This window comes from Drosophila suzukii, chromosome 3, assembly GCF_043229965.1.
Source record: "Drosophila suzukii chromosome 3, CBGP_Dsuzu_IsoJpt1.0, whole genome shotgun sequence".
NCBI lineage: Eukaryota > Metazoa > Arthropoda > Insecta > Diptera > Drosophilidae > Drosophila > Drosophila suzukii.
Genome location: NC_092082.1, coordinates 20,631,831 through 20,655,320, shown reverse-complemented (window position 1 = coordinate 20,655,320; position 23,490 = coordinate 20,631,831). Strand labels below are relative to the sequence as shown.

The following is a 23,490-nucleotide window of genomic DNA, read 5'->3' as shown; positions in this document are numbered from 1 at the left end:
TGTTTAAACCTGACAGGACTTATAGCAAGGAACTTCAATCATTTTTAAAGAAATACAAATACCTTTCAATAAATTGATAAACTTTTCTTAAACATTTTCAAAGTAATCAGTGAATGGTTTTATTCCTCCCCCTCAAGAAACTATAGAATACTTTTTCCGGATTCACAGAGGTTGTACAAGAGTGTTTATTTCGAAAAGGAACTTGACAATGTCGAAAAGTGCGGTTGGAGTAATCGAAGCATGTTGGTGATCTACTTAAAATTTGATAATATTATATCGTCTAGTGGCTCCAGGCGGCAGCATCAATCAACTGGTTTAGAGTCCCGTAGTCGCTCTTCTCGTAAAGAGAGGCCTCATCCAGGCAGATTTTTGAAGGCTGTGCAACTTTTCATAAATCTGCCCTAGCTCGTTCGCATTAATCAGATACTTGGAATATTTTACGTGTATTTACCATCGCTGTTATGGTTCGATGTATTGATCTTCGACCACTTATATCTTTTTAAGATACCAATAATGGTAGTCCATCGGATAGACAGCAACAGTAGAATTCTACTAAAATGTGTGCGAACTAAACTATAATCTTGTGCATCATCTAGTAAGCTTACATTATATGGCGCTAGTCTGGTAAGTATTTAAATCTATGTTTTGGGGTTTGTCAAACCCCTATTTCTAGGTTTAATAGATATTTTTTAATAAACTTCTCTTATAATATGAATAATCTGGTAAAATATTTAATCTTCAGGGCCTTCAATGTTTTTTGCGTTTGGAACTTACTTGTTTGGTATGTGAATAAAAACAGCTTATATCCATAAGAGGATATAAATAGGCGTTTAAATTCATTGGTGCATTGGTCATTCGCCAAGAAAGTCGATTTATATCATAGATCAAGAGACAACATAACAAGCTTACATGCTTAAATGAATTGTGGTGAAGTCAATTAAAATGTAAAATATCTAAAGTTAAAATGAAATCTTGAATTTGTATTACCTTGTTACTATAGCTAACAAACCTTGTCTGTTATATAATTAATTTAATTTTAAAATAATATTTTTAAAACTCATCTGATCTCAAAAAAAATATTGTTTCTAATCATGTTCTACCCATTTTAATGAGCTTCAACAAAAACTAGTACCAATGGCTTGTCCCGATCTAACTACTCTTTGATGATATCTCTTGCCCTCGAATGTGAATCGGTCTCACTTTAGCAAAGGAGTTCCTACAACCCTTTCGGATCCTGCATTCTACTGAGTGGTACTAAAAAGATAACTCAACATCGATGGCTGCACGTGAAAGCTTATAGTTGCCTCTTCCCACTTGGTATGAATCAGACGCTGCAACGGCGTGTTGAGCGTCGACTCCTCCTTGGCGACCACATCGTTACCACCGCTAGCGCCACTAGCAGCACCACCAACACCGCCGCTAGCGCCACCCACACCGCCGCCGGCAGCAGCACCTCCTCCTCCGGAAACGGCCGTTGGCGACGTTGCGCCCCCGCCCTCCTCCTTTCCGGACATCGAGGTACTCTCCGGCGTGATTGGTTGCCGCTCCAACATGACCAATGCCTGCTCGTTGTAGGTGCGATTGTCGATGGTCATCAGGATCTGGTGGCCCGAGCAGCTGTAGTAGTTCACGTCGAACCGCGACTCAGCATGGTAGTTGCGCAACAGGTCCGGATTCTTGTTGAAGATCACGCCGAAGTGGCCCGTGCAGCTGGTTATCCAGATGGGGTAGTTGGGCGTCTTCAGGCGGGAACCCGGCTGGCGGGACTGATTAACCGCAGCCTGCCGAAGAAATTCAATAAGATGATATACTTACAACAATTAAAAAGTGAAAATCAGGAAAACAAACTAATAGAACTACTACAAGCTATATAATTTGATCATATTTGGAAATAATTTGAATACAAAACCAGACCAGCACTACAAAGGTGAAAGAGAATAAATAATCTTAACTTTAGTTTTTTGAAAGGTAAATATTATCTCATATCAATTTTTGGAGATTAAAGTTTTTGAGATTTAAGTGTTCCTCAAGAAATACTTTTGAAATGTGTAAAGATACATACACTAGCCGACTCGATATCCCAGAGCAGGAGACCGATCATACAACGTTTAAGGACTCCATACTGTGGAACCGCCTGGAAAAACAAAAGTACATTCATTGCCATTAAAGGATGTTTTACTCTGATTTTTGGTACCCACATAGCTACTCTCGTCGCCCACATTTACAACACCATTGTGAATATAGGGCGTGGCACGACCCGTCAGCAGCAGGGTGACAATCATCAGGGAGCCCTCCTCGTGATTGCTCGATGTCAGGGGCGCGGATTTCGCGGAGTCCAGGTCCGTGCGAACTCTGAAAAATATGCGAAAGTATTCACCGCCGAAAGGTAAATTTTAATGGATTATGAGAGGTCTCCGACACAGAGGATAGTATTTGCTTATACAGACACTTGGGGCCAGTCTTACTTTCCCATGGATCGCGTGAGGACGGCGCTATAAAGAAACAGCAGGGTGCCCGGGGTCTCCTCCTCTGTAAACTTTAAGGCAGGTTAAGTGCAAACTGTTTGATCAAATAGCTGAGCATGTAAGGAGTTAACTTTCTGGGTCTTACGTATTTGAAATTTCGCTTCATAAAGTATTCCAACTCCTCGTTGGGTGACAGTGTGAAAACATAGAGCTGCAAAGGATTATTGGGACAGGTTTTTGATGGAAATTTTATAATTTGAAAATATTTACAAAATATATTTAATTAGTTTTTAACCTCTAAAATAGCACTTTCCTGCCAAAAATTATTGTATATTTTAATAAATATCCAAATGTATATCCACTGCCTAATATCCCTAAGAATGTTGTACTCAACATCTTATAGAATTTAAAAACCGTGTAGTACTAAAACAATACGCATTTGTAATAAATCTTAAGCATCTTGTTAATTTAATATTCACACCTAATAAAAGATCTGTAAGATGGAGCAGACATCTATTTTATGAAATCCTGTTAATATTAGTTTAAAATAATGTTTTATTTCAAAATTAGTAAGATTGCGTATTATTATACACATATGCACAGCTTTACACTTTGAAGCTTCTATAACTTCGCTCATTTGATTTTTACCTAACTCGAACATATCTTTGAGTCTTCGTAAGTCTAACTTCCATAACTCGAATTTCTCTATAGCGTAAACGAAATATTTTGCTGCAGTTCTAAATTGACCAAAAGGCTGTTGTGTTAAGCAAATTATAATTAATAACTAACGTGTCAACTCCCAAAAAAAATTTTAACAATATTTTTTCTCTAATTTAATATAGTTGTAAGTCAATTTTTTTCTTGGTATATGAACGTTCGAGTTCTGCAAGGTCGACTGTGTTATGAAATATCGATACCTACCTTCTCGGTGACGGAGTCGTGGAAATAGCAGGCACTGTGTTCCACGAACACCTCGTCCTCCGACGGCAGCACTATGGTGACCTTGCCCTTGTCCGAGATGGTGCGCAGGATCTCCAGCAGGGCGCAGAACAGGGCCTCTCGTTGCATCTCGGCGGTGGCCAGGAGCGGGCTGAAACGGAAATACACACAAGCACTCTGGATAACCCACTCAAACGCGCACTAAGCCAAACCGGAAACGGAAATGGCAAGGGAAACGCACTCGGTAAGCGAAGCGACGCGACTGGTCTTCCGGGCAAAAAGGAGATACTTCAGAACGAATCCCTGGACGACGGACAAGAGGCCACGGGTAGCGTTCCGGGGCGAACGGAGGCCGTAGGCCAGCTCCTCCTTCGGAGCGCCAAACACAAAGGACGTCTGCAGCCATTCGGCTCGCATAGGAATGGCGGCGGTACCGAAAACCAGGTTGCGCAGATCCTGAACGAGAACACAAAATGTGCAGGATCAAGTCGCGTTTTGCGTCCGGATGACTTCTAATTACCGTGGCCAGGTCAGTGGTAATGGGCGTGCCGCCCTGCGTGATGAAGTCTTTGTTCATATTTCTAATTAGCTGCTGATTTCCGTTTCCGCTAGAGACCTTTGCTCCACTCTGCGACTCGTTGGCGAATGATTTCTCGCCGCGCACGGTTCCGGGCTCCAACTCGAGCCTCAGCTGGGCTTTGGAGGTGGCACGGCAGACAGCTCCTAGGCATTTCACACTTCAGCATGGATTTTTAATTTCATATTTAGCCGTGGGCGCACGGGGCGTATGCGCAACTAAACAGAAGCCAGTCAGGTGGCAGTTACTTACAGTGGAACGGAAATGCAGTTCGAGAGTTTAAATTTGATAAGGTAGCTTATGATTTATTATTTAAATTTAGTTATTAAAAATATTTATGCCTTGGTAATTCTTATAATAGTATAGAAAATAACTTTGAAAACCTACGTTAAAAGAAAATATATCACAATTTTTTTTTTACAGCAACCATCTTTACTTAAAAAATAAAAGACCCTAAATTCAAAAGGGAACCTCTTTGTTTTCTTCCCACTGTGCTGGTTTTTAGGCTCAGGCTGAGAGGGTCGTTCGCTGTCTGTCAGTCAGCGAAAGTAACTTTAAATGAAATTGAATTGAATTTAGTTCTGTGTGCGGCACACGAAACTCGATGTATGTGGCACATGAAGTGAAAGTGTTACGGCGGGACGAGGCGGAGACATGGGACATGGGACATAGGACATGGGCCTGGCCATAGGTGGAGGTTACATTCGGCTGGAGTCTGACATGCTGCAGCCTGTCGAGGCGCCCCACACAACCGGAAATATGTAGTTGACGCCCTTTTGTGCCTGTTTCGGGGCAGGAACACCTGTACCCACGCCGTGTGTGTGCATTACTGGGTGTTAGGTGTTAATATTCCAATGATACACCCGGAAAGACATTCCAGGGGCCACCGCAGTATGGCTCAGCCATTTTAAATTTAGACAGCACTCGTGTTTCGGGCTACCCGATTGATTTGTTGAATTTTTGGGAGGGCCTAAATGGAAGTGAAAGTGGCCCAATAACTGACTGATTGGCTGTCTGGCTGGCTATAACCTTGGGCAAGTCACCGGCAATTTTATTAAAGTCCCAGACTTGTCATGCACACCTCAGTTTAACAGCAGTGAATGCCGCATTCTCTGGGCTTGGGAAATGGAAATTGTTCTGGGGTGTCGGAAGTGATCAGCTGCAGCCAAAGTGTTGAAGGATACCGACTTGAAGGGTCGTCAGAATCAGGGAAAAGAGTGGCAGTAAAACACCAATTCTAAATGCAAGTCACTATACAATTTATTCAAAAGTTCTACACCTTAATAGCAAAAAAGGTTGAAGCGTCATAAAGGCGTATAAATACATTGTTAATAAACTTACAATAAATATTTCTCGTTACACCATTTATAAAACCCCATTTCCGACTCATTCATAGTCATATAAAATATTTTACAATTTTGAGATGTCATGGTTCTAATTGATTTCCTCTATTTTAGGAATGTGTATCAGATAATGAGTCAGCATATTATTTATACATACAACATTTATCTTAGAAAATACATTTTTAACTTATGATTTAGGGGTAAAGCAAACAGGTAACCACTCATCTCAACATCACCGGTTCCGGGGGCTGCATCATGTCCCTCATTGCGGTCCTCGCCGAGGCAGGGGCGCGTCCCAGGAAATAAAGCATATTGAAGTACCAGTCGAGGAGGCGCAGCTTGAAGGCTGACAAAAACAGACAATACTCGAAATAGATGCGTCGGCTCAGCCAGCGGACGAATTGCACGGGAGACCGTCTAGTGTGCTGCATATAGAGACACTTCTGGGCATATCGCGCCATGACCCGCGGACGATTCACGACGTCTCCATGCTGATGACTAATTGCTCGCACCGTGTTCAGATTGCGGACCTAGTTGAGACATGAAATTAAAGATTCGTTGATAAATCAAAACTAGACAATATAATATAAAGTACTTATAATATTTTGATCAAGCCGCAAGAACTTAATCAATTTTCTTTTACATTCTTATTTAAATGGTGATATGGAATAGGTTTTAATGCAATATATCATTTTACATTTTAATAAACATCAAATTCATTGTCTAAAATACAAAATGATATATAAGGAACCATTTCTAATTTTTATTTTAATCTTTATTAATCTTTACTTAATCAATTTTATTTTGTACAGGGGACTCACCACAAACAACATGCTCCTGGGCATCTCCTTCAAGGTGCCCATGATGTGCTCAAAGTTGTTCCTGGCTATTTCCTGCATGTGGTCAATGTCCTCCTGCGACAGCTTGCCCCGGATGGTTCCACTTCGATTCCTAATCGGCTGCTGGAAGAGCACTTCGGCGAAGCGCATGTAGTCTGCAATTCCGATCTTCTCGGCGGCCGCCTGCATCTTTGTCTCATCGCGCAGGACAGTGGCCTCCCAGAACTCACAGAGCGGCCCCCGCACATTTTGAGGAAGTTCTTCGTAAAGGCCATGATCCAACAAAATTATATCCGCTCGGCCGCTTTTACTATTTTTGCGCACAAAAACTGAAGATAAAATAGGGAAATATTAATAGTAGTAATAAAAAGGGCGGGTTTACAAGTTAACCCACTGTTTCCTGGATGGGGATCGGCGTGCACGAAGCCAGTGTAGAAAATCTGCTCAGCAAAGGTTTCAAAGAGCTTCACATCTATGTCCTTTAGGCTGAGTTTTTCTTTTTCTATCGTCTTAAGATCGTTAATCTTACAGCCCTCCATCCACTCAAGAGTTAGAACGCGCTGAAAGAAACAATTTTTAAATGAATCAACATTGTGTACAAAATATAAATATAAATATAATACTGAAAGCATTGTACGTTTTATAATGAATTTTGTTTGTTATTATATATTAACTAACAAAATTCCTTATAAATAATAACAATATTTAAGTATTTTCAAAGTATAAACTTGTAAAGTATTCTTTTGAATCGATTTACTGAAAATATCTATTGGATAGTAGGCCCTAAAAATTCCTAAAGAACTCACCGTTTTGGTATACGACCAATGGACCTTGGGAACGTGAACAAAGCTGAACTTCTCCATATCCTTTGCGCAACGCTCAGCGTTCTGGCCCTCCTGCAAAAAGTTTAGCTCCAGCACCAGGTTCTTCCGCAGATCATTCAAGATCCAGCCAAAGTTGTAGTCCTTGAAGAAGAACTCGACAATGTCCTGAAGGAAGATGATGGTGCCGAGGTCGCTGATGAATCTCTTCTGCAGATCGTTGTACTGCACCTTGACGGCCACCTGCTCGCCGCTGGGCAACTTGGCCTTAAAGACCTGCGCCAAACTGGCCGCTGCCACGGGCTTGTAGTCGAACTCCTGGTAAATATCCTCGGGCAGCTGACCAAAGTCCTTGCGAAAGACCTTCTGCACGTCCGCCTGGGTGGTGGGCAGACAGCGGTCCTGCAGCAGGGACAGCGTGCTGGTGTACTCCACGGGCAGGATGTGATTGATTGCGGCGAAACCTTGGCCCACTTTGATGTACAGGCCACCGTTGAGCAGACACGTCTCCAACAGTCGTTCGGCGCTCTTCTTGTGGAGAACCTTCACCTTGGTCTCGTACTCCGGATCGTTCTCGTCCAGCCGAAGATAGTCGGCGGCTATTAGTCCGGCGGTTTTTAAGGACCGCACAAATCGCACGGAGGCGCCGCAGTAGGTGAAGTCGTTCACCACCCCATCGTATGCCAGGGCACCTGCTCCTGCCGCCAGGAGGCTCAGTCGCACCACAGAAAGACCGCCTTTCTGGACAGACGTTTCTCGCTGGCCATGTAGTGGTCTTCTGTTCCGAATCCGGCTTCCCGCACTCAGCAGTTGCCGCACACGCTAAATGGAAGTAAAATATTTAATAAATGGATTGAGGACTTCTGGATTGCAAAACTCACCTGGAGAGGTCGCATTTTCTGTCCGCCCCCTGCAAAGTTCAGCCAAAGTTTAGCCTTTGGCCACCTGTCGCGATATCAGCTGGGGAGCCCGAACAGCTGATTTTGGAGCCGCCGTGATGACAACAAGAACGCAATGATGGGGCAACATCGTCAAAGCCCCCGCTCATTTGGCGGTTTGAGAGATTCAAATCTGTTTCTGATTTACTAACTGTTTGGAAAATGGCATAGGGCATACGTATAGAACGTGATTTACGGGGCACACTTGAAACACACACACACTTTTAAAACGATTGAGATCGTATGGCGCGTAAAAGCATTTCAAACATTGAAATGATCAAAAATGTTAGCACTTAAATTATTCAAGCAAATAAAGCTTAAACAAAAACCAATATATATTATTAAAAATAGTTGAACTTAGTATCATAAGGTCTTTATTTTAGGTAGATATCTTTTTGGGTAATAATAGTTTTGCTTACATACTACAGCTTCTTTTCCTGAGAAATTCACTGGACTCTGAAGTTTTCTTCTTATTACTTAGTAGCTATTAAAGCGCAGGTTTCATAGTCGAATCACGTTTTCTATGATTTTTCTTTAATGAGTTGAGTCGGTAGATAGTGAATAGTTCCTCCTAGAGAAAGTACTCCGCTTGTGGCTTCTTGGTGGAACGGCTTCGATTCTCCGCTGAAGCCGCATCGAAAATGATAAATTTGCGGCCTAGGAACTCATCCATCTCCACGACGGCAGCCACATTGCCGCAGCTTCAAGATTAATACCAAAGATGTTACCAACGAATTTATAAGTTCAGAACGTACCACTCACCGATAGCAGTAGTTAGGAGCTGACCACACAGTCAGGACGGATTTGCCGAAGTGCCACTTGTAGCCCTCCATGACCAGCTGGTGGGCGCGGCATATCATGTCCAGGCCGTTGGCGCGGTTAAACGTTTCGACCACATCCGAGCCATAGAGGTAACCAGCCCCACGAGGCGAGACTCCCCAGCCCAGCTGATCCTCCGGATCGCTCCAGAGCATATCGCACATTGGCCCGTCGTGCGGCACCTCCTGCTTGCGGTCAAGGACACGGATCTGTTCCAGAGATTGGATGGCCGGCGACAGTCCGCCGTGGACGCAGAACACCGAGCCATCAATGATTGCCGCCAGGCTGAGGTAGTCGAAAACATCCGAGCAGCACTGCCAAATGATTGCGGAACCAAACTTGCGAATGCACTCGTCGTAGAATCCGTACACCTGGGTGATCTGGCGGGACTCGTGGTTGCCGCGGACCAGGGCAATGCGTTCCGGGTAGCGCACCTTCAGGGCAAGGAGCAGCAGGAACGTCTGCAGGCTGAAGTAGCCCCTGTCCACAAAGTCGCCCAGGAAGAGGTAGTTCCTGTCGGGCACCTGGCCGGCCACCCTGAACAGCTCCTTCAGATCGTAGAACTGGCCATGGATGTCGCCGCACACGACCACCGGCGAGTCCACGCGCTGCACATTGCCCTCCTCCAACAGGAGTTCGCGAGCCCTCCCGCACAGGATCTTGATCTCGACTTCCGAGAGGAGCTCGCAGCGCTGCAGTTGCGCGATCTGGCGGTCCAAGTCGCTTCGGTCAGTCATCGTGGTGTTCGGGGACTCGGATAACGGTGAATCAGGAGTACCAAAGACTCCGGAATCTGTATGGACTCTAAATGGATAGTTGGATAGTTCAGGACCAATGTAATCAAATGGTGTAGAGAAATGCGGAGAGATTCGAGGGGAGAGGACTCGCTTCTGTCAACTTCACTTCCGATTCAAATGGATGGCCGACTGCCGGGTTTATGTGCATTCCAGTTGATAAACACCATTTCGTGTACTCACGCTGATAGAGCTGTCAAACCAGCAGATTACCGATAGTATCGATATCCCGGCAATATCAACGCATTTATTAATTTTGAAATTATATTTTAAAACTATCCTTAATTTAACAGATTATTAAATACAGAACAAACTACCTTTAATTTGATTTCTTATAATATAATTCAGAATTTGTCTTTGGGGCAATAACTAAATTTTATCACTTACATTGACCAGGGAGATTGTAAATAGATATTACCAACATTAAACAATTGTTAGGAAAATTTAAAAGTAAATCCAGAGATTTTCAAATGGAAAATTATATCCGTCCCCAAACTTTAGCAACATGGTTCCTTGAGTGAATAACATATAAGATTTTCATTTTCAAAGGAAAAAATAAAATAACGATGGATTTTTTAACGATAAATTTAAATCAACTGTAAATGTTACATACACATTTTACAAAATTAAAAAGTGGCTTAAAAAATACGAAAAAACATTCGCGCCACAGCGGTATACTACAAATACCGAAAATACCAAAACTTAGTATATGTTGGCGATCTACCGGTATATTTGAAAAGTCCGCATAAGGTCATCCTGATTTGTTGCTTCTTGGTTTCGGATTTTTCTGTTTGCGGCGCGTTTGAAGTTTTGTAGTTTTCAAGTGTAGCAGATTGTTTACATTACTTTACTTGCACTTATCTGTACACACGAATCGAGCGCAGGGCAGTGAACCAGAGAGCTCCACCCCCTCGAATAATCAAGATGTCGGGCACCATACTGGAGAACCTGAGCGGCCGCAAGCTGTCCATATTGGTGGCCAGTTTGCTGCTCTGCCAGGTGCTGTGCTTCCTGCTGGGCGGTCTATATGCGCCCCTGCCCGCCGGTCATGTCACCGTCCTGGGATCGCTGTGCCGCGAGGATCACGCCCGCCAGAACGACACGGAATTCCTTTTGTACTCCCGCGGAGCAGGAGCCTGCATCCCAGTGACCCGGGAGGAGGTGGAGCGGGATTCCATGAAGATGGCCAACGAGTTGGTGCACGTGTTCCAGATGCCGCTGCCTCGTGATCTGCGCGACTTGGACTACTCCCGCTGGCAGCAGAATCTCATCGGGGTTCTGCAGGTGGAGTTCGGCTACGATTCCTCATCGGAGCTAAGGGAGCCGCCCAGGGAACTCCAGCTGACCATCGACATGCGCCTGGCCTATCGCAATAAGGGGGACCCGGATAACGGCTGGAAGTTGTATGCCCACGGGGTGGAACACCGGTACCTGGACTGCGTCCCGACTAATGTGGGACCCACAGAGACGCTCTACTCCTGCGACATGATCCCCCTGTTTGAACTGGGCGCCCTACATCACAGCTTCTATCTGCTGAATCTGCGTTTCCCGCTGGACACGCCGCGCCAGATGAACCTGCAGTTTGGGCATATGCATGATCTCACGCTGACCGCCATTCATCAGAATGGAGGATTCACCCAGATCTGGCTGCTGCTGAAGACGGTGCTGTTTCCCTTTGTGGTGGGCATCATGATCTGGTTCTGGAGGCGGGTGCATCTGCTGCAGCGATCGCCGGCCCTGCTGGAGTACATGCTCATCTATCTGGGGGCTGCTCTGACCTTCCTCAACCTGCCGCTGGAGTACTTGTCGCTGGCCTTCGAGATGCCTTACATGCTGCTACTGAGTGACATCCGTCAGGGAATCTTTTACGCCATGCTGCTTTCTTTCTGGCTCGTGTTCGCCGGAGAACACATGCTCATCCAGGATGCCCCAAATAAGTCAACCATCCGGTCGCGTTACTGGAAGCATCTGTCTGCCGTCGTGGTGGGCTGCATCTCGCTGTTCGTGTTCGATATCTGCGAAAGGGGCGTGCAGCTGCGCAACCCATTCTACTCCATCTGGACCACTCCGCTGGGCGCAAAGGTGGCTATGACCTTCATAGTGTTGGCCGGAGTTTCGGCAGCCATTTACTTCCTATTCCTGTGCTACATGATCTGGAAGGTGTTCAGGAACATTGGCGACAAGCGCACTTCGCTGCCGTCTATGTCCCAGGCGCGCCGACTACATTACGAGGGTATGTTATCCATTGCCAAGTCAACTGAATGGCTAGTTCTGTAAAATCCCACACCTATTCCTCGTTTACTTATCATAAGGAGTAAGGATTAAAACAAGCTCAAATTAAAATTGAAATTTAAAAAGAAAGGATTTTGTATCGTCCAGTTCCAAACCATATAACCATCAAATAATATTAAAAAAACTAACGAAATAGTTGCTAATGGGCTAATAATGCAGCTATAATAATGCTATGATTAAATATGAGTTTTATGATCAATAATTATTTTTAATTGCAGGACTCATCTACCGCTTTAAATTCTTAATGCTGGCCACCCTAGTATGTGCTGCTCTGACTGTGGCCGGTTTCGTCATGGGCCAAATGGCCGAGGGTCAATGGGATTGGAACGACAACGTGGAGATTCAGCTAACCTCCGCCTTCCTGACCGGCGTCTACGGCATGTGGAACATCTACATCTTCGCTCTGCTCATCCTGTACGCCCCCAGCCACAAGCAATGGCCCACAATGCACCACAGCGACGAGACTACTCAGTCCAATGAGAACATCGTGGCCTCGGCTGCCAGCGAGGAGATCGAGTTCAGCCACCTGCCATCGGACTCCAACCCAAGCGAGATCTCTTCCCTCACCTCGTTCACCCGCAAGGTGGCCTTCGATTAGGCAGGGACACTTAAAGTACAGATATTTGAGGGGTTGTGTGCCAAACTGCAACCGTAACGCTCCAAGTGTGTGCTAATTTTATTACCATAGTCAGTAGCATTTCTTGCCTAGTTTTGCATTCTGTGCATTCGACAACGCGATCAGCATTATTACTTATCATTAACGTATAGATTGTCTAGTTTCTCTCAGCATGCTCAAAGTGTACGATTTTATAAACTGAATTTTTTGTGTATGCCTCGGCAGTATTATCTATTGAAGTCCATTTCGCTAGCTCGTAAGTTTTAACATATGTATTTATCAAATAACGTCTTATACAAATATTTACATTTTAAGGTGGTCACATATTTTTTAACAAGGAAATCGTATGAGTATGACGTTTTCTTGGCTTTGTGTTTCCAAGGCCAAATTGTCCACAGATTACATTACACTCATACGATTTCAAATTTATTTTACATTCTCCACCCTCTAATATCTATCCATAGGACTCTGCCCAGATTTTTAAACTAAAACGTAGAGCAATTTCTCATCCAAGTAGCAATGCATCGAATAAAAAGCAATATTGAAAATGCCGAGCGGTTTTATTTTTTAAATGCCGAAGACGTAAATGACTTCCGATCCAGGATTTTAGGTCAAAAGGAATGCAGTTTGAAGGAACTACCAAATGATCCTTTGAGGAGCGCGGTAATTTTGCCAGTAGAACTCCTTGGTGAAGTATACATAAAATGTGGCCACATTGAGGAGCAGATGAGCGCCTAGTTCTAGCCACTCGGCGTAGCCCTTGCGAGTGTGTCGCGTGTTCAGCCGGAAGAGGATGTAGGGCACCAGGAAGTAGCGCAGCTCCAAGAGTCGCTGGAAGCACAGAACCAGGAAGAGGCTGACTGGAAACATCAACTTGAAGCTGTCCGGCATGTGACGCAGTCCGCAGAAGAGCACGGAAATGGAGAGCAGGTACACTGGCGCCATGGCGTACCGAAACCACCAGAACCGTCCGTAAAGCCGACTCCAAACGTAGAAGGTATAGTGTCTGTTGTCGGCCAGCAGATATGGATGTACCTCGGTGTTTAGGTGTATTACAACCAATATTAGCAGCAACGCCAAGAGGCACAACATGCGGTTTCTACGAATTAGGTCCGCTGCCGCACGTAACTGGCGTATGGTGTTGGATATTCCAAAGCCAGCCGCAAATATGGCGAAGTAAAAGAGCTGCGGCACATGCAAGCTGGCCTCGTGCGCACTCTTATCGCCCACCACAATGGAGCCATTAATGAACAGGAAGCCCACGAAGGGCAGAATGATCGAAGCGTAGAAGCAGCATTTGGCCAAAATGCTCAGGAAGCAGTTGCACAGCAATTGGGGACTGCTGAAAAGTTGCACCCACAACTGAAATATTAAAGGGTAAACACTTTAATGGTGGTATACTGATAAAAATGTATTAATTTTGTATGGAGAAGTTTTGACTAAATACTTTATCAGTTGTAGCACTAAGCTTTTGGAGGAAAAGTGACCCACCTCTTTGCCCAACAATCGGATTTTGTCCTTAGGAACGACCCGAGTTCGGATGCATTGGTGGACTAGCGTGTCAAGCACTGTCATCCCGGTGGCCATGCAAACCCACACGATGTTCGTCTGGCGCATTAGCACACTGGCGGCCCCAAAGACCGCTGCCGGCAGATGGGCCTCCTGCTGCCAATAGTTGTAGAACAGAAGCACCATGGTCAGCGACAGAGTGTCTGTGTAGTACAGGTGGGTGAAGAAGTAGAGTGGCGGGAGAACGGACATCGTTATAGCCTCATGGGCGGCATACGAGTTGCCCCCCGAGCCGGCCAGGATGCGGCGCCTAATCTTGTAGAGCAGGAGGATGTTGATCCCGGCACCGGCCAGGCTAAGCATCCTCAGGCCCGTTACCGTGCACAGGTTCAAAGGATTCAGGATGAGGGCAATCAAGTACAAGCCCGGAAACGTCGTTATTTTGGGATCCCACTGAAAGACGGATGGATCTGGTCATCTGACCATATGTATATGTAGTACTTTCTCTCTTACCACATCGAATTCCTTGCGGCAGAAGGCCAATCCCTGTGGGATGTGGAACTCCTCGTCGATTACATAGTCCGAGGTGCCGTTCACCCGCAGAAACAGCGGCAGCGAGTATAGCACAAAGCCCACGGGCAAGACCAGTTTCCAAGACCCATTCATGGCAGGGGTTCCAGTACCTCCGCCGACTTCGAAAATAGAGCTTCAATTTGTTTGCCCACTGGGTTTGTTTATTTTTGGACCGAACCAGCCGGCAACACGTGAGAATGCACTAACGCCACCCCAACAAGAAACGGCATTAAAAAATACTCTACAAAAATACCACATCCGTCATCAAGGGGATTCCCACAACAATAATTCGGAGGTGCTTCAGATAACAGAGTTTGTATAAAGTTTGGGTTGGAATCAGCATGAAAGATATTTCTTTACCATCAACACTCAAAATAAAACCACCAAGAAAACAGATTATACAGTAATAAGTATTAAGTATTTAGAGCCTACAACAACACGGTCTGACCAACGGTTAGTCATTTGTTTATCTCAAAAAATTGTGTTAAAATGAATTCATTAATATTGGATCTGAACGATGACTGTCTGGTTTCCATATTGACCTATCTACCCACCAAGGACCACTTGCACTTCGCCCATGTTTGCACCCGTTTCCGAAATGTGGTTGTATTTAATGCCAAAAGCCTCTACAAGAGAGTGGAACTTACCGGAACCTCAGAGGAGTACCTCCTCATGCATGTTGTTGGTGTTGGTGATTTGGTAAAGAATCTGTATTTTACCTTTGACAAGGAGGGGGTCGGAGATTTAAATGTGCTTCTCAAAACAATCGGATGCCTGATCAACCTAGAGCACGCTACTTTAAATTTTTCGTCTCCTATACCACTACCAAAAATCCTCGCTATTATCCAGGATCTGGCAAAGCTGCCCTTACTAAAGGACATCACGATGGTTCAAGAGACTCACGTAACCGCCAGAAGGTGGTTCGGTCCGTTTATTATACCATCCGGACTTAACGAGCTGGAGAAGGTACTAAAGTCACTTAAAGAATTACATAGGAGGACAGGGTCACCAATAAGGTGCCGACATGATGAGATTATCAATAAAAGAACAAAAAACAAGTAAATATGACTGACATCAAACTAATATTTTCTACCATGATTGAATTATTTTAGATTGAACCCCGCAATTTATTATGTTTTGTATTGAACATTATGTTTTTGTATTAATTTCAAACATTCATTATAAAAGTTGGACCACAATATGCAGATTTTCATTTTTACTGTTTCACTTTTTTATCAGATCGCACATTTAACATACAAAATTTTGAATTTAAACTTTCGTGGTATATAATTTGGATTTATTTATGTCAAGATATATATTGTGTTAGCTTGTTTAAACAAAAGTTACGAATTTTTATAAAACTTTGTTTTAAATATTAGTAAGATTACTATGATTAAGCTTATCGTGGTAAAAAAAAGACAACTTTCAAACGTAAAAACGCGGTTATATGTACATATGTACAATGTACATACATATATCAATAGTTACCCGTCCGTATTTAACATATTAAATATACCTGTAGAGGTTGCAAATCAATTTATTGCCTGATTGGGAGATTTGGGTTTGACCTATGAAATAAGAAAACATATTCTTTATGAAATGGATTCAATGAGTTTATCGCTAATAGATCTGAATGACGGCTGCCTGGCTGCCATATTGAGAAATTTGCCCATCAAGGATCATTGCACTTTCACGTATGTATGTGCTCCTGCTTTCTAAATGTCTGAAGGGAATACAGTAAGAGCCTCTATAAAAGAATATAACTTACCGAATCATCGGTAAACTAGTAAAAAATATGTACTTCAAATATTACTAGGATTTTGTCGGAAATGTAAATGAAAACGCTCCTCTGAATTTTACCTAACCCGCTACAATGCACGTTATTGGCGCCATTATCGGGACTCTAGAAACGCTGCACACGCTCAAGGGCATTGAGAAATTTCAAAACAGTGAGTTTCGAAGCATCTACAAAAGAGCTCGTGCACGGATGTGGGTACCTGCCTCGATTGGGGATCCGGAGAAACTCCTGTTAAGGGCCCCAGCCACCTGGTGATTCATATCCTAAGTAAGGAATCCCAGCCTCTAATCCTTGTCGCTCACAAAACGCTATACTTCGGACTTTCTACTGTTCACTTAAACAATTATAAGTGGTGCGACAATGTCAAAGTGGATTAGCTCATTACTGAAAACAAGCTGAATAAAGTTTTTTACTTTTTCGCGCTATCCTAGCACTAATACGTGCGCTGAAGAAAGTCTGGCTGACATAGAGCCTCATTTATCGTCTGTCGCAGAGATTTCTTTTAACTTGTCGCCACCTTCCGAGGTGTATAGGCCGCAATTAGAATCTGTGCGTTAAACTACCAGAATCACGGGCACATCAACAACTTATTGCTAGCTTGACCTCTGGAATGAAGCCAGGGATTTAGTTTTGAAAGCTCTGAATAAAAAGTTGGGAATTCTTAGAGTTGATCGTTAGTGAAATCCAAATTGGGCTCGATTTAAGACCTTTCCTGTATGAACGGTTTTACAATGTTGGGCATCAAATCGTTCTTAAATTAAAAGTGTTTGTACTTAATTTTAGCAAAAACTTAAGCAGAGATGTTTGAAAAAGTCGCCTTTGAAAGTAGCTTTTTAATTGATCACGTCTGAGCATTGAATATTGTTAGAAAGTATACATTCCTAATTTGGCCAAAAGGGCATTTAATTGTTTTTATTTAAATGTTTCAAAATTAAATGAATTAAAAAACCAAATCGAATGAAAAAACTTTATTAAATAAATAGACAATAAACGCAATTATCTCTTCATACTAAAACTAAAAGCAATTTTTTTTTGGTAATTTCTTTCAATCGACGTAACCCAAAAAAAGTCAACATTATATACCAAGGTGTTTGATCAAGACTTGTTGTTATCGAGAGTTGTTCAGCCTTTCCTGAATCATTACATAGCCGCACCGTCTTGGTCTTGCCTTTCTTTGAAATTCCTCGAGTGACTTCAGGACCTTCTCCAGCTCGTTAAGTCCGGGTGGTATAATAAACGGACCGAACCACCTTTTGGCGGTTACGTGAGCCTCTTGAACCATCGTGATGTCCTTTAGTAAGGGCAGCTTTGCCAGATCCTGGATAATAGCGAGGATTTTTGGTAGTGGTATAGGAGACGAAAAATTTAAAGTAGCGTGCTCTAGGTTGATCAGGCATCCGATTGTTTTGAGAAGCACATTTAAATCTCCGACCCCCTCCTTGTCAAAGGTAAAATACAGATTCTTTACCAAATCACCAACACCAACAACATGCATGAGGAGGTACTCCTCTGAGGTTCCGGTAAGTTCCACTCTCTTGTAGAGGCTTTTGGCATTAAATACAACCACATTTCGGAAACGGGTGCAAACATGGGCGAAGTGCAAGTGGTCCTTGATGGGTAGATAGGTCAATATGGAAACCAGACAGTCATCGTTCAGATCCAATATTAATGAATTCATTTTAACACAATTTTTTGAGATAAACAAATGACTAACCGTTGGTCAGACCGTGTTGTTGTAGGCTCTAAATACTAAATACTTATTATTGTATAGTTTGTTTTCTTGGTGGTTCTATTTTAAGTCCTGATGCTAAAGAAATATCTTTCAAGCTGATTCCAACCCAAACTTCATACAAGCTCGGTTATCTGTAGCACCTCCGAAATATTGTTGTGGGAATCCCCTTGATGACGGCTGTGGTATTTTTGTAGAGTATTTTTTAATGCCGTTTCTTGTTGGGGTGGCGTTAGTGCATTCTCATGTGTTGCCGGCTGATTCGGTCCAAAAATAAACAAACCCAGTGGGCAAACAAACTGAATCTCTCTTTTTTGTTCCAAAGTTGGCCTGTCACTCGCAATTCACCACTAGAGCCTACGTGAGCGTTATCACATACATACGCTTTTAAACCATTAGTACCTGGCCAATGCGGCAGTGTTGTCACGACCAACAGCCACATCATCAAAAAAAGCTCTCTTTTTGTTTTCAAGCCAAAGAAAAGATTTCAAACAAGGAAGAACGCTATAGCCGAGTACCCCGACTATCAGATACCCGTTACTCAGCTAAAGGGACAAAGGGGAAATGTTGATATGAAAGCAGCAAAGCAAGATTAAAATGCGCCACGACGGTAGACAGATTTAAACGTTATGGGCGTTAGAGTGGGCGTGGCAAATTTTTTTGGGATCAATCGATAACCTTTTACTCTACGAGTAACGGGTATAAAAATACACTCACAAAAATTTCAAATTTTCCGTAGGTGCAAATGGGTAAAGAAAAGTCTTGTATTATTCAAACGGAATTAAAGTGACCTTTCTATTAAGGCCAAGTAAGTTTAAATTATGAGTACATTTAACTTTGGGTTTGTCAAAATACTTTTGTTCATCATTTAATATTCAAATGATTTGCTGACCGAAAGATGAACTTGTGCGTTAGTCGGGACCGGCTTTAACTTCTCATTACGACTGTGATTGGTTAGCCTGGACAAAATTTCAAGAATGTAAAATCTTTATGTCTCCTTTGTTGTTGCTGCAAGGCCCACAGCATAACTTTTTTTTTCGTAATGAAAAAATTCGTGGTAAAGCACCTAGTATTATAACCCATTAATTCCAATTGTGAACTTTATAAGGTTTATTAATCATTAGGTATTTGAATATACATTTCGAACTTTAACATAGAAGTACATACAAACAGAATGTTTAACAAACAGTACGACTTAATGACTACCAAATATCCAGGCAACTGGAGGATCTAACTGATAATGCCTTTAACTGTATATGCGCTATATAAAACGTGTGATTTGTATAGATTGCGTTCTTTTGTGTTTGGTGTGAATCAGAGGGGGTGATTTGGTGTGGTCTGGCTGGAGCTTTCGGTTCATCCGGTCACCGACTGGTCACAGGGAAAACTCCACCTTCCGCTGTCGTTGCTACTTGTTCACACTCCGATAGATCATCGGCGCCGATCGGTCGTTGGTCTTGGTGTGTCGCAACTTTACCGTGGCGAACTGAGAGGCTCTGCAAAAGATCAAGGACTTTTCCAGTTGAGGAATGCGATCCCTGCTCCGCGGGACCTCTACTTACGGCTGGAAATACAATCTAGTACGGGGGATGGTGGGGCTAGCTGGGTTATACGGACTCGCTACAGGTCAATAGTCTATGGAATAGTTGCGGTAAATACCGCGCCTGCTAAGAAACCAATTTACATTTGCATTACTCCGACTAACAAATTGAGAGAAATGAGGCGGAAGCTTAATCCTAGACAAGGTATATATTTAATGATATGCATGCAGGCACCGAAAGTCAAGGAAAGAATGTTCAATGGAGAGGTCCTTGTTCTATGAAGTTTCCTCTGGCATGTACGAAAATGGTCTTGCGCATCGTGGGCAAACACAAAATGTAAATAGCTTATACGATTAAAATAAGGTATGTACATAAAACAAACAAAACAGAACTTGTCTTAGACTAAAACTATATAATTATACAGGGTAAATATTGCTTAATTCAAGGGAAGGAGGGCAGGGCAAACTGGAAAAGGGTTGGGATGGGACGGGGATCACTTCGAACACCTCCGTTCTCCAGCTGCACTTTCCTTCCGCTCTCTCTCTCTGCTCATTTTCTTAACCGGTAAGAAGACGGCGAAACTCTTGTAATATTCCGTACTCTCGCCTATCCTTAACCCTTTCCCCTACTTCAACTTGGCACTCGCCGACTTCTGACCGTGCTGTTCCTGATCCCAGAAGTCGTACCATGGGCCGTAGCTCTTGTTTCCGGCCATACTCTTGGAATTCCGCTCCAGGGTGGCACTGCTGACATTATTGTTGGCGGAGGCGGAGGACTTGAGAAGGCGTGTCCGCGGCAGGATGGTGGCCGTCGGAGCTCCGTTGGAACTGGCCGTCGAATTGCGGGTCAGAGTGCTGTCCTGCTCCTTCGAGGAGCCCTTCTTCAGCGTATTGGTCGCCGTCGTGGATGTGGAGGATCGGAAGGTGTGGAACTCCATTTGCTGATGCTGCTGCTGCTGCTGATGATGCCGGCGCAGCTTGTCGTCCTTGCGCACCAGATGGTCATTGATCACGATGCAGTCGTAGGGATCGGAACTGGTCGACTTGAGCTCCGCATCGGACTCCTCCTCGTCCTCGCTGGTGTAGTACTGCTTGAGTATGTCCTGTCGCTTCACCGTCTTCATAACCAGCCCATGCCCGTGGCTGTTGTTCTTGCCCTCCACATCAAAGAAGTTGTTCACATCGCTAAGCTTCAGCGTGCCATGCTCATCGCTTTCACCCTCATCCGTGGACTGGGGAAACTGCTGCTGCTGGGCGGTCTTGGAGCGACTCAAGGTCTGGGATTTGTGCTGGGATCCCGAGCCAGACAACTGCTTGTCCAACTTCCGGTGCTGGTGCTGGTGCTGTTGGTGATCCTGCGACTGACCACGTCTCATGGTGCTCATTCGCTCCGCCTCCGTCGGCTCTTCAATGTCAATCTCAATGGTCTTCATGATCTTCATCCGGGATTTGGGAGTATAACTGCTCCTGTGTTGCTGCTGCTGTTGCTGATGCTGCTGCTGCTGCTGTTGTTGCTGCTGTGCTGGTGGTTGCTGTGGACTCACCCCGTAGATATTCTCATCCTCATCCCCATATGGTTCTGTGCTAGTTAGGCTGTCCTTGCGATCGCGCTTCTCCTGCGAGGAACTGGAGTTGTGCGACTTGGTCAGTGTGCCGTTGCGATCCTCGTCCGAACGCCGCTCCAAATCATCCCGGTCGCGCATCTCCTCCAGATTTGGAGCTGCCACCAGGTCGCGATGTTGCCACAGGGACATGCCGGCCAGGATGTCCTCGCCGCTGCGTCCGCCGCCGAATTTCCAGAAAGACTTAGTGCGCTTCAGCCCAGCACTGGAGGCCTGCAGAATCTCGTCATCGGAGGCTATAAGGTCGTACCGCATTTTGCCAACTCCGCCGCTCTGCCGGCTCAGCCTATGGAGGCTCTTGTCGTCGATCTGGCTGTCAACGCTGTTCCGGAAGTTCCGGTTTAACGTCCACGAGGCCACATCCCGGGGCACCGTGTTGGTATGCGAGTTGGTGTCCGCCCGGCGTCTAGTTTTCGTATTCGCGTTGGGTATTTCGTTGTGTGATCGGTGGGTGGAGGTTTCGGTGTGTTTGTGTGTGGTGTTTTTTGGGTGCATTTTTGGGTGGTTAACACAAAGGATGACAACAGGGCATAATGGCGATACATGAAATCAAACAAGAACGGAAGAAAAGCAAATGAAAATAAATCAATCTTATCAATTAAGGCAAATCAGGCTCTAAGGTAATGGAATAGCACGGCAAGGACTTAGGTTAAATGGGCTATGTTGATACAAATTAGTGACAAAGGAAGATTTAAGGCGGGATTTTGTGGCTTGGCTTGGAGAGCAAGTGCCCTGTGGCTCTATATGACTATATATACATTTTATCTATCAATAGAAACAGTTTAGAATGGTGTGTTTATGATACTATTTCGTAAGTTAAAAAAAAAAACTCAAATTCCTGCTCTCCAAGCATCTTTAGTAAAATTTGATAATACTCTAAAAGACGGATCCTATTATTGAAAATAGATTACAAATGGCCCTATACAAAGAACATATTCCTTAGAAATAATGGTCCATTGAGCACCAATTGTTATATATTCTAACAACAAAACCCGTCTTATAGTGTATAATCCTTTATAGCTTCACCTACCGAATGGGCACTCGTTGTGTGGCTGGTTCCTCATCAGAATAGTCCACTTCCGGCTGTGGTGGTGGCTCGTTGGCGAATCCACTGTCATTGCTGCTGTGCAGCGAGGTCTTGGCCGCCACTCCTGATTTTCCCGAAGGATGGTTCTTGGAGCTCTGAACAAGATCATTAGAAAGGGTCACTTAAATCATTGATTAAATGAATCCTACCTGGACTCCATTGAGCAGCTTTTGCTTGCGTCTTTCCACCGCCGCCGTAACTCCTCCGTTGGAGGCACAGAAGCTTTGCGAGCTGTTCAGCATCCTGGAGGATTGACTTTGCTGTCCATTTGGCACCGGAGCCGGTAGTGTGGGTGGCGGACCCGGACGCGGATTGGCTCCCGAGCTGGGACGGTACTTCTTTTGCTGCTTGATGGTGTCGCCGAACATCCTCGTGGGGGAGGACTCCTCGGCACTGTGGTTCCTTCGCCGCCTGTATGTTGCCTCATGGTTCTCCATCAGCTCCAGTTGAGCCTCGTAATCCTGCTGCTGCTGCTGCTGATAGCTTCGCAGACCACCTCCCCCGGATCCGGAACCCGAACCGCCTCCATTCCGCTCGTAGCCCATCAGCATGTTCTCGTATCGCCGGCCACCGGAAGTGGTCGCCTCTGCGACTTCCGCATTAGTGTAGGCCACCGGAAACCAGCCAAAGTGCTGCGTTCGCAGATTCTCGCCGAATTGCCAGCCCTTGGCTTTGCCGCCCACCAAAGCGATGCGGTCGCCCTCCTCGAAGGACAACTGGTTCTCCCCGGAGGGCATGTAGGCATAAAGGGCCTTCACCAAGGGACGCTGGTCGCCGCGCTGATCGTCACCCAAAGTGGCCAGCTTCTCTTCGATGATCTTGTGTTTGTTGCCTGCCAATCATAGATATCGTTAAGTATGATATTTTTCAATTACATATATATTCTCTATAGGATTCCTATATATAAACCAACTGGTATTCCCACCTGAACTTTGGCCAGTGCCAACTAAGGCCAGATTGAAGTCGGATTTGGCACGTGGCAGAGAGTTTTGGGCATAGTGCGAGGCCCCAGTAACGCCCATTCCGGAAATGTTCTCCCGCTCGTGAAGGGTACGCATATCACCATAGGGGGCGTCGATGCTACGCGACTTCTTCAGCTGCGCCCCGTGACTCTGGAGGTGATCATCCTCGCCGTCCTTAATCCGCTCCTAAGGAACAGAAAACATGGATTCAGTAACTATGTTATATA

The 23,490-nt window shown here is 44.6% G+C and overlaps 7 protein-coding genes across 15 annotated transcripts in view; 2 read left to right on the top strand and 5 right to left on the bottom strand.

The window, feature by feature from the left end:
• Positions 1-161: 161 nt before the first annotated feature.
• LOC108020135 (inactive ubiquitin carboxyl-terminal hydrolase MINDY-4B) lies at positions 162-4,144 on the bottom strand. The gene is made up of 8 exons (XM_036814861.3): positions 3,925-4,144; positions 3,646-3,860; positions 3,387-3,555; positions 2,611-2,676; positions 2,466-2,536; positions 2,199-2,352; positions 2,063-2,134; positions 162-1,781 (listed from the first exon to the last, which is right to left on the bottom strand). Exons 1-8 carry the CDS (start codon positions 3,979-3,981, stop codon positions 1,242-1,244), a joined length of 1,344 nt encoding a protein of 447 aa, XP_036670756.2. The 5' UTR covers positions 3,982-4,144; the 3' UTR covers positions 162-1,241.
• A 1,081-nt stretch (positions 4,145-5,225) lies between these two features.
• Positions 5,226-8,047, bottom strand: Adck5 (aarF domain containing kinase 5). The gene is made up of 5 exons (XM_036815839.3): positions 7,866-8,047; positions 6,970-7,806; positions 6,558-6,723; positions 6,146-6,492; positions 5,226-5,854 (listed from the first exon to the last, which is right to left on the bottom strand). The coding sequence occupies exons 1-5, from the start codon at positions 7,878-7,880 to the stop codon at positions 5,546-5,548; spliced, it is 1,674 nt and encodes a 557-aa protein (XP_036671734.3). The 5' UTR covers positions 7,881-8,047; the 3' UTR covers positions 5,226-5,545.
• Positions 8,048-8,293: 246 nt separating this feature from the next.
• Positions 8,294-9,791, bottom strand: LOC108020133 (serine/threonine-protein phosphatase 4 catalytic subunit-like). Its single transcript, XM_017088235.4, has 2 exons — positions 8,685-9,791; positions 8,294-8,623 (listed from the first exon to the last, which is right to left on the bottom strand). The coding sequence occupies exons 1-2, from the start codon at positions 9,476-9,478 to the stop codon at positions 8,494-8,496; spliced, it is 924 nt and encodes a 307-aa protein (XP_016943724.3). The 5' UTR covers positions 9,479-9,791; the 3' UTR covers positions 8,294-8,493.
• Positions 9,792-10,286: 495 nt separating this feature from the next.
• Positions 10,287-12,991, top strand: wls (Wnt ligand secretion mediator). Its single transcript, XM_017088238.4, has 2 exons — positions 10,287-11,768; positions 12,046-12,991. Exons 1-2 carry the CDS (start codon positions 10,460-10,462, stop codon positions 12,423-12,425), a joined length of 1,689 nt encoding a protein of 562 aa, XP_016943727.1. The 5' UTR covers positions 10,287-10,459; the 3' UTR covers positions 12,426-12,991.
• Alg10 (alpha-1,2-glucosyltransferase Alg10) lies at positions 12,985-14,733 on the bottom strand. Its single transcript, XM_017082482.4, has 3 exons — positions 14,466-14,733; positions 13,935-14,405; positions 12,985-13,805 (listed from the first exon to the last, which is right to left on the bottom strand). The coding sequence occupies exons 1-3, from the start codon at positions 14,616-14,618 to the stop codon at positions 13,080-13,082; spliced, it is 1,350 nt and encodes a 449-aa protein (XP_016937971.4). The 5' UTR covers positions 14,619-14,733; the 3' UTR covers positions 12,985-13,079.
• Positions 14,734-14,913: 180 nt separating this feature from the next.
• On the top strand, positions 14,914-15,738 carry LOC139353304 (uncharacterized). The gene is made up of 2 exons (XM_070997100.1): positions 14,914-15,583; positions 15,638-15,738. The coding sequence occupies exons 1-2, from the start codon at positions 15,015-15,017 to the stop codon at positions 15,669-15,671; spliced, it is 603 nt and encodes a 200-aa protein (XP_070853201.1). The 5' UTR covers positions 14,914-15,014; the 3' UTR covers positions 15,672-15,738.
• Positions 15,739-19,144: 3,406 nt separating this feature from the next.
• IRSp53 (Insulin receptor substrate 53 kDa) overlaps positions 19,145-23,490 on the bottom strand; it is a 33,763-nt gene continuing 29,417 nt past the window's right edge. The window contains exons 9-13 of one of the 9 annotated variants that reach the window (XR_010654137.2): positions 23,227-23,449; positions 22,451-23,133; positions 22,245-22,396; positions 19,615-21,620; positions 19,145-19,565 (exon numbers count right to left, since the gene is read on the bottom strand). Coding sequence is in view for 3 of the 9 variants with exons in the window: in XM_036814953.3 (XP_036670848.3) it covers positions 20,219-21,620; positions 22,245-22,396; positions 22,451-23,133; positions 23,227-23,449 (2,460 nt within the window). In the remaining 6 variants the exon portion in view is untranslated. Of the gene's footprint in view, positions 21,621-22,244; positions 22,397-22,450; positions 23,134-23,226; positions 23,450-23,490 lie in introns of all 9 variants that reach the window. The other 8 variants (XR_010654138.2, XR_010654140.2, XR_010654139.2 and 5 more) reach the window with 8 other exon arrangements.

Bases quoted from the DNA above. Each gene is read 5' to 3' on its own strand.
- LOC108020135 (XM_036814861.3), bottom strand. From the start codon at position 3,981: ATGAACAAAGACTTCATCACGCAGGGCGGCACGCCCATTACCACTGAC. The intron at 3,556-3,645 runs GTGCGTTTCCCT...TTTCCGTTTCAG, and splicing joins CGCGTCGCTTCGCTTACCGA to CCCGCTCCTGGCCACCGCCG. The intron at 2,353-2,465 runs GTAAGACTGGCC...CATATTTTTCAG, and splicing joins CTCACGCGATCCATGGGAAA to AGTTCGCACGGACCTGGACT.
- Adck5 (XM_036815839.3), bottom strand. The intron at 6,493-6,557 runs GTGGGTTAACTT...TTTTATCTTCAG, and splicing joins CGATCCCCATCCAGGAAACA to TTTTTGTGCGCAAAAATAGT. The intron at 5,855-6,145 runs GTGAGTCCCCTG...TGTCTCAACTAG, and splicing joins CCAGGAGCATGTTGTTTGTG to GTCCGCAATCTGAACACGGT.
- LOC108020133 (XM_017088235.4), bottom strand. From the start codon at position 9,478: ATGACTGACCGAAGCGACTTGGACCGCCAGATCGCGCAACTGCAGCGC. The intron at 8,624-8,684 runs GTGAGTGGTACG...TTAATCTTGAAG, and splicing joins GCTCCTAACTACTGCTATCG to CTGCGGCAATGTGGCTGCCG.
- wls (XM_017088238.4), top strand. From the start codon at position 10,460: ATGTCGGGCACCATACTGGAGAACCTGAGCGGCCGCAAGCTGTCCATA. The intron at 11,769-12,045 runs GTATGTTATCCA...TTTTAATTGCAG, and splicing joins GCGCCGACTACATTACGAGG to GACTCATCTACCGCTTTAAA.
- Alg10 (XM_017082482.4), bottom strand. From the start codon at position 14,618: ATGAATGGGTCTTGGAAACTGGTCTTGCCCGTGGGCTTTGTGCTATAC. The intron at 14,406-14,465 runs GTAAGAGAGAAA...TCCGTCTTTCAG, and splicing joins GCCGCAAGGAATTCGATGTG to TGGGATCCCAAAATAACGAC. The intron at 13,806-13,934 runs GTGGGTCACTTT...TTAATATTTCAG, and splicing joins TCCGATTGTTGGGCAAAGAG to TTGTGGGTGCAACTTTTCAG.
- LOC139353304 (XM_070997100.1), top strand. From the start codon at position 15,015: ATGAATTCATTAATATTGGATCTGAACGATGACTGTCTGGTTTCCATA. The intron at 15,584-15,637 runs GTAAATATGACT...GAATTATTTTAG, and splicing joins AATAAAAGAACAAAAAACAA to ATTGAACCCCGCAATTTATT.